Source organism: Symsagittifera roscoffensis, chromosome 4, assembly GCF_963678635.1.
Source record: "Symsagittifera roscoffensis chromosome 4, txSymRosc1.1, whole genome shotgun sequence".
Taxonomy (NCBI): Eukaryota; Metazoa; Xenacoelomorpha; order Acoela; family Convolutidae; genus Symsagittifera; species Symsagittifera roscoffensis.
Genome location: NC_087065.1, coordinates 4577974 through 4587035, shown reverse-complemented (window position 1 = coordinate 4587035; position 9062 = coordinate 4577974). Strand labels below are relative to the sequence as shown.

At 33.5% G+C, this 9062-nt stretch overlaps 2 protein-coding genes across 2 annotated transcripts in view; both read right to left on the bottom strand.

The window, feature by feature from the left end:
* LOC134844048 (cilia- and flagella-associated protein 418-like) overlaps nucleotides 1-9062 on the bottom strand; it is a 115065-nt gene that overhangs the window by 80676 nt on the left and 25327 nt on the right. The gene's annotated exons all lie outside the window — the stretch shown is intronic.
* Nucleotides 290-1792, bottom strand: LOC134844622 (regulator of microtubule dynamics protein 2-like). Its single transcript, XM_063861400.1, has one exon. It carries the CDS (start codon nucleotides 1656-1658, stop codon nucleotides 306-308), a length of 1353 nt encoding a protein of 450 aa, XP_063717470.1. The 5' UTR covers nucleotides 1659-1792; the 3' UTR covers nucleotides 290-305.

The following is a 9062-nucleotide window of genomic DNA, read 5'->3' as shown; positions in this document are numbered from 1 at the left end:
TCAGTGGAGGGTTCTGAAAGTGTAAGAAGACCAAAATCTAACAAAAAGTTTGAATGCAAGCATCAGACACTTATCAAGGGCCCTTTAAAAAAATTACTGACGAGAATTTAGGGCGTTTATTTTAATGTGTCAAAAATGAGAGAGTGCTTAAGCCCAAATCTGCGATTGAGCTCATTATCTACAAAATCAATGATTGATACAACTATGTTTTAAATATACGGAATAAATAAAAGATTGCTGAATTAATAATTTTTAACTAAGATTTGAACAAATTTAATGTTTGAAATGGAAAAATTGAAGGTTTGTCATGAGTACTTGTTTTTGATAGCCATCAGTTCCTTGATGATTTTTGGATCATCAGAATCCATACTCTTAGCATCCAGGGCTCTCTCTACCCACTGCACAGCCTCTGGAACCCTTTTGAGAGCCAGGAGACACTTGGCGATCCACAACATGTTGTCTTTCCACACATTATCCTCAAGTTCGTCTGCTCTCATGAAGCACTTCAAAGAGTCCTCGACTGTGGATGTCGGCGGGGTTCCGAAGAAAGCAGACGCCGCCTTTCTCTCCACCCACCCCAGTTGGGAGACCTCAAAACTCCACCGACCCAACAGGTGATGCAGTGAACTCTCACAGGGTCTGATCTGAATAGCCTTCTCAATGTGTTCCTTGAATAAGTACCCGCCTTTGATCTTGTCTCCTACTGACTGGTACTGGCCCAACATTCCAGAAATAATTGCAAACCATTTGTGACCGTCCGCACTTGAATTCAGCTCCAGACATTTTTCTGTGAGGTTCAAGCCTTTTTCCAGGGCCTCCCGCTTCTTCTCTCGGTTTCCCTGTCGTTCCTCAAGTTCCCCAACTATAACGAGAGATCTGGCTAAGCGCCACAGTATTTCTGGGTTTTCTGGAAAATTTCGAAACTTTGTCTGTAACATATCATATGCTTCCAATTTTTTCTGCTCACTTGATTCATGCATGTCGTCGACAATTTTGAAGAAATCTCCAAAAGTTTCAGTTGGTTTCGTTTGCACAGTTCCGTTAAGATTGTGGTCTTTGCTCAAATGACCTAAGTTGTTTTTGGTCGCACCGATTTGAGTGGTATCTTCACTGGATGTGTTTTTAGAAGCCACCGCTATGACCGAGTAAGCGTCTTCGTAATCAGAAGCAGTCGGGCTCAAGAAGGGACTCCGAATAGATGACGAATGCTGATCTCCTCGACTGTTCGAAGGATATCTGAAACTGCTCTTTCTACCTGAGGATTGCTCATAGCCGGGCGTCGAATTGTTAACCGCATACTTGCGACTTGGTTCTTCGTTAGTTCTGGAATCTTGTCTGTAACTTTCAGCCCCACTTGGTACATGAGTGGTCACGTGATTGTGAGAAGCCGCCGCGGGTTGCAGGAGTCGGAATCCTGGGTAGTTCTCCGCCAGTCGTCTGATGTGTCGGATTTCGTCTCGGATGTCAGCGAGGTGTACGGTTGCGCGACTCAAAGTACGCGAGTGGTCTCGACTGTTAGAATGGTTTAAATAGATTCCGGATGCTGACAAGGCTAAAAAGCCGACGGCTGCAGTTGCAACGCCAACTCCTGCAAGCAATGCTACTGTTGTCGGCACATTTGCACTTTTGTAGCTCGGCGGAGTAAAATTTGACGGCATCTGTAGCTCAAGGGGATGCCAAGTTGCAGTTGAAGAGTAAAATGTCGAACGGAGAAATTTGCGCTATAAAGAGAATCTATGCAGTTTATAAATTGACAACTAGGAGAGGCTTTTGGTGGTTTCTTTTCAGTTAGTTTCGTGTTTCATCTTCAGTTTGTCTGTTTCATATCTAACGGAATTAGAAGATGGATGAACAACATACATAGCGCACCAATAGATATAATTAGGCATAGAAAGTTACTTTGTTCGCCTTTTTGGTAGTAAAGTTGAAATTTAAGAATATAATTGGTTCCTATAGCGCATTCCATGTCTACGCAGCCCATTTAACTGAAAACAGTAAATGAAAAACTAAAAAAGTACTGCGTGCTAAGTATACTGCCTGCTCGCTGATATGCTGCCTTTTTAGAGACACCGAGCCATCTAATTACATGTAAATTTTTGATTTTTTTTTGAAATCTGAATCAAAGCTGAAAAATCTTCATTGTGATTCAGTATTGTACGCACTACGAGCCGTCTTTGAGTTTCCAAATTTCCACGCAAAGCTCAATAAATTAAACTGTTCTTACAGACAAAAATTTTTTGGTGTCGAAAAAAAAGTGGTCTGAGTAGTTTTTTTACCCAGACCCAGATTTTTGTAAGGAGCGGATGAAGTTGAGTCTTCAATTACAGGACGTCCATTACAGTATTTTTTTAAAATTTCACATGATAGCAGTTGTACACTTCAAAAGCATGCGAGGTTCTATACGTGTCAATCATTTTACATTTTGCTGGATTTTTTTGTAGTCATTTCCGTTTCTTCAATTTTCTTTTTATTGTTCACCTGACTCATAATGCGTTGATGATCACATAGAGGTCAAAAACTGTTGAAACAGCATTTTTGCACTGATTGGACCTCGAAAAAGCTTTCGGACAGAAAAAAAATTTAGTTTTGGTCAGTTGGAAATGTCAAAAAAAAAGAAAATGATGGGTCAACATGATGGGTTTCCGGTAAGAATTTTCTAGGTTTTTATGAAGAACTTGATTAATTTCAAAAGCTCAGTATTTTCATTTTTGGTTGCAAACAATTGAAAGATCACGCGACGTTTTCCTAGAGTATCTTCATCATGGAAGAGCCAAAAAACTTAAATAACATACAAGTAGTATGCATATAGTGCGTTAGGATCGGGGGGGGGGGGGGGGTTGTCATACATGGATGGCCATTAGGTATAAATCATAATGGTCACCATGTATTAAATGATCAGCAATGGTCACCATGTAATAATCCTAATTGTCACCATGTATAATTTTATACCTAATGGTCACTATGTAATAATCCTAATTGTCATCATGTATAATTTTATACCTAATAGTCCTCATGTAAAACTTCGGTATATTATTGAGTATTCCCACTGAACGTTGTGGAAACGGGAAGGGAATTATGTTTTGGTCGGTGCATGTTTTCCCTTCTAAAGTTTGGGGTATTGGTTCGTTTACATGTAAAATGACGTTATATACCTATTAGTTGCGACCAAACTATATGGTATATACGAAAGCACAAGAATTTGGCAGCGTAGCTTAACTGTTGGCTGCGGTGAACGATTTCCTTCAAAAATGCATGTTTTATTACTGAAACTCGAAGAAAGCAAAATTCGTCAAGTGCGGCGGCCGCCACCTCTATTTAGGCAAAAATCAATTTGACCGAAATAAGAATGAAAAATTTCGTTCAGCCAAATGAAGGTAAAAACAAAGAAAAATTACGAAACACTGAAAACTCTAAAATAATGAAATTGGCTTGAAAATTTCGACATTTCCATTTTCCGTGTCTACAGGAGACTGAAAAAACTTCTAAAATCTATGACAAAAGCTTTGATTTAATAGAAAGGTTGAAAGAGCTAATAAGTTGAAGAGGGTAAAGATCTTGAAAAACGAGAACACTGATGAAAACCAAAATGGCCGATTAATTTTGCTGCAGCCATTTCTAAGACTTGCATATACCACTTTTTATAGTAAAAAGGAAACAATTTTCGGGGCCTCTAGAAAACGTTTAGTATTTCCTATTAACTTTATTATGCTAACAGAAATTTTGAAAATTTTCATCAAAGCGGACCTAGAAACTGGGGGAAAACTGTTATTTGTGTGCCAATATATACGACAGAACAGAGTAACCATCGAATAAAGCAGGTGAAAACTTATTTGCGACTTTTAAGGAAAGCAGTTATTCAAATTAGAGCAAATTCAATCGGGAAAGACTGAACACAAACTAAGACAAGTTATGGATACAAACTCAAAACTTGATGTGAACTCGGAGTTATAATTTGAGCATCCAAAATTTATGATTTTTCCATTAAAAGAATATGCAATCAAATAATTTTTAATTTGATACTACAATCTAGTCAACTGTTCTCAGTATCTTCTAATTAACTCAATTTAGCTTTAGCAAGAGCTTTCTATTCAAAATTTTGAAGAGCTATCAGTTATTATCATTGATTAACCCTCGGTTCAACAAATTATGTTTTGAGTTTTTTAATATAAATCTGATCTTTTGAATGTTTCTTTGATTACGCTATTGTCTTTCAAAATACGGTGGCTTTTTGACCAAAATATTTGATTATTCATCTGCAACTAATTGTGTTATCAAGAGTTCAACCTTACTTTCAATATATGTTTGAGGTGATCACTACTAGCAGTATCAAAACAGTTCGCATCATGAAATTTCTTCTCATTTTTGCATCGATATTTGTCTTCTCTATTAACAAAACATGTCTTCGAAAAACGGTTAGTTGTTTGAAATTTTAAGATAAAAAATCAAGCCTTATCATCAACACTCTACCTGAATCTTCCGATTCCGTCAGGATGATAGCTATTCCACACTAAACAACGCTTTCACACCAATTTGGCTACAGCAGTTTCCGAAAACTTGTAAGTGCCATTTTCTAGTTTCAATGCATTTCGATAAACATCAATTATGTTGTGTTATCTTAAGCTAGAACGACTAACAAAGACATGTTTAATTTGACAATAAAAAGTTTGTTAGACAGTTTTACTTTGAGGAATTAAAATTTTGAGCCTCAATGCAGAAAGACTTGCTATTCATTTCAAAGAAAAAAAGCGTAAGAATTTTGAGGTATTTCATTAAAAGCTCTATCGACTAAATAAGTCTTGAATTTAAAAAAAGTGGTACTGATTGTTTATCTGATTACACAATTGCTTCACTTCTGCGGGTTTATAACTTTGATTCAAAATTATGATTTTTCAAATGGAAACCATTAAAAATTTGTGGTTTTTAGAGATTGATCAATCATCCTTCAAATATACAGTACCTGTCACTGAGACTTTGCTCGCTTACCGCCTTCAGCTCAACCAGCCGCATGTCTGCACGATCAATGATTTTCCTCAATAAACCATAAATTTTTTCTAATAAGTTTCTTATCGTAATTTTTACATCTATGAGTAACAGTTCATCAAACACTTTGGACTCCATGCTGTCTTCAATTGGACTTGTGGTTTGATGCTTCCATCGACAAAATTTTGTGAAAACTAGAAAACTGATCTTTCTTGTTACAATTTTGAAACATTTTTCATAATCATTGACTGCAAATAAATTGAAATTATCAATGCAACATATGCCACTTTTTCAAAGTGAAATGTTCATAATGAGGATACCTGGAAGATCAAATATTTCACGGAAAACTTTTTTTTAAAAATTATCAAATTGTTTTGCAAATCAAGAAAATGAAAAAAAAACTGTCATTATAGTGTCTGGTTGATTATTCTAGAATATTCGAGAAACTTAAGAAGGAAGATAAGAAAGATTTGGATTTGAGTTACATATTTACTTTTATATGAAATAAAATAAACGATTACAACTAAATTCAAACATATATACCCCACCAAACTTATAAAGCTGCATACTTGTAAAGATAAAAAACATAAACACATTTTCATAAGTTGCAAACTTAAATGCATACTCACAAAAAACAGTCATGCGTATTTTATTACAAACATACGTTTATTCATACACAATTAAATACTTACATAAGGTTAATCATGCAAACTTACATTCAAAAACAATAACGTACACACTTACTGAATACAAACATACATACATGTATACATAAGTACAAACTTACATAAACACATACATACATGCATACATAGATACATACATACAAACTTACATGTATACATACATATACAAAGTTACTTAGAGACATTCATACAACCATACGTACAAAATTACATACATATATGCAAAAATACTTCTATACATACAAACATTCAAAAATGAAGTCTTACATAAAGGTATGAATACAAACATACATAGTCTTATACATAAGAAGAAGGCAAATAAACTACCATACAAACATAAATTTTACATACTTGCTTACATGCTTTTAAACCTGCAACCAATTATACGAAAATTTCGCTTTTACACATGCAAAGATTTTGACTTAATATTTCTGCTGACCTTTACAATAGAACCATATTTAAACACACAAACCAGCTTAATTTCTTTTCACACTTTCAAGACGAATATATACACACATTCAGACAAAAAGAGTCAGGCATTAGAGACTGGCATTCATGCGTCTTTACATACAATCATATAAACGTGTCTTTCATACTCATATAGGAAAATGCATAAGTACTTAACTACAAGCAGACATGGTTCGTACTATACAAGCATGTTACGACTCATGTGTACACACTTTCCTTTTAAACAGGCATGAAACTTCAATCATAAGTTTGTACAATTTGCAAACAAGCAAATTTTAAAATATTTTTAAACTGAAAAATATACATTGATACAAAATAATTGCTGGTCTTCATTCACTCAATCAAGCGGACATGCATTCAAGAATTCTTACTTACATAAAAACATACAAATATACAATTGAAAACATACAAACTTCTAAATACTCAATGGAATACACACAAATAGTATGTGCATACATGATTAAGTACATTTATACATGCAAAAAATTGTACACTTTTACATAGATACATACAGTTTACATAGATAGCCACACACGCAAGTTTTGCTTACATACATGCAAAAATTTCACTTATTAGTTCTGCTGACCTTTAAAATACAAGCACATGTAAACACGCAAACCAACTTGCATTCACTTCACACTTTCAAGACAAATTTATACACACATTCAGACAAAAAGAATCACATATTACAGACTGGCATTCATATGTCTTTACATAAAATCATATAAACGTGCCTTTCATACTCATATATGAATATGTATAAGTACTTGCCTAAAAAAAGACATGGAATGTACTTTACAAGCATGCAACTACTCATGTGTACACACTTTCCGTTTAAACAGACATAAAACTTTAATCATAAATTTGTACAATTTTCAAACCAGCTAACTTTTAAAAGCTTTTAAACTGAAAAACATACATTGATACAAAATAAGTGCTGGTCTTCAATCACTCAATCAAGCGGACTGGCATTCGAGAATTTTTATTTACATAAAAACATACAAATATACATAACTTCTAAATACTCAAATGAATACACACAAATAGTATGTGCATACATGATTAATTACATTTATACATGCAAAAAATTGTACACTTTTTCATAGATACATACAGTTTACATAAATAGACACACACGCAAGTTTTGTTTACATACATGCAAAGATTTTACTTATTAGTTCTGCTGGCCTCTGAAATACTAACGCCTGTAAACACACAAACCAACTTGCATTCACTTCACACATCCAGACAAAAAGAATCACGCATTACAGACTGGCATTCATACGTCTTTACATACAATCATATAACCGTGCCTTTCATACTGATATACGAATATTCAGAAATACTTGCCTAAAAACATACATTGGTTGAAAAAATATGCTTATATTCATTCACTGAATCGAGCGGACATGCAGTCAAGAGTTCTTACTTACATAAAAACATTTAAATTTACATAACTTCTAAATACTCAAATGAGTACACACAAACAGTATGTACATACACGAATAATTACATTTATACATGCAAAAAGTTGTACTCTTTTACATAGATACATACAGTTTACATAAATATACACATACGCAAAGCATATTTGCGTACATATATACTATGTTTATAGTATCTTGTCTAACTTTCAAGAAAAACTAGAAACATAAGTAAAATTCAAGTTGGGTTATAGTTATTCTTCTAGTTACAATTGTTTTGGTTTACACGCGCATAAGGAAAAAAATTGTACTCATACTTACAAACACATCAACTTGCATACGTACACGCATACACAAAAAGTATTTTTTTTTGCATTTGTTTATAGATTACTAGAAATATTCACTCAAAAATATATTCATTACGTTTTACGTATGAATATATTCAAATATAGTCAAACCTACGTACACACTTTGATTTTTACAATGCAAACGTCGCAAGCAGAGATTTGCAAAGAAATGCCAGCTTTCAGCCAACTCATCTACACCATTTAAAATCTTACATCTTTGAAAAAATAAAAACTTACATCTTTCAAAAAATAAAAAAGGGCGATAAACAGTTTTTTGATATGTCTGTTGATCTCCCAAACGAATTTTCCAATGGTATCAAACTTCAACTCAAAATTGACCAGCGAGTCATGCGAAGCGCTTTTTGTGGTCAGAAGAAAAAACCGAGGCTTACTAACTTGCATAACACGGGAAAATTCCAAAACAAATTGTTGAAAGTTTTTTGTTGGACGGTCCGAATAGAGTTTTTTGACATATCGAAAATTGATTTCAAGTAATTATTTAGTTTTGTACAGAAAATTTAAGACAGTGGAAATTTTGGTTCGAAAAAAAAAATTCGCCATTGTTCTAAAAATTGTAATCTTTTTAAAAAAACTTTGTTTTTTCATTCATTTGTTAGTTCTGTAATTTGATATATCTTCAGTTGACGATTAGGCTGTAGGTTTAACCGTACACCAAGTTACATTGACTAGAGTTGCCCATTATGTTGTTTTCTCGCTAAACCATCAAAACTTTTTTTTTTGAAAAAATATATTATGTTCTGAAAAAGCTATTTAATACAGGTTCAACTGTTCTTTTTTTTCATCTTTTTCCCCCGTATTTATGCAATATCGATAGTTTGAGCTATAGTATCTCTTTGAAAATAATCTTTTAACTATGATAAAATTAACGGTAAAGGGTATGTTTTAGAGAAAACAAAAGTTGTTCTAAGCTGATGTTCAACTCATTTTTTCAGTAATATAGAAAACTTTCAGTAACTTTTTAATTTGTGCAAAATAAACAACCCAATCTTCTTTTGCGATTTTGAATTTTCTAGAACGACTGTTTTTTAGACATGATTCTAAATGAAACACAATTTTTTTTATAATTTTAAAGAATTAGGAGCAAAAAAAAACGTTGTTCTTTTTGTTTTATTTAATTTAGATTACAAAAGAAACAG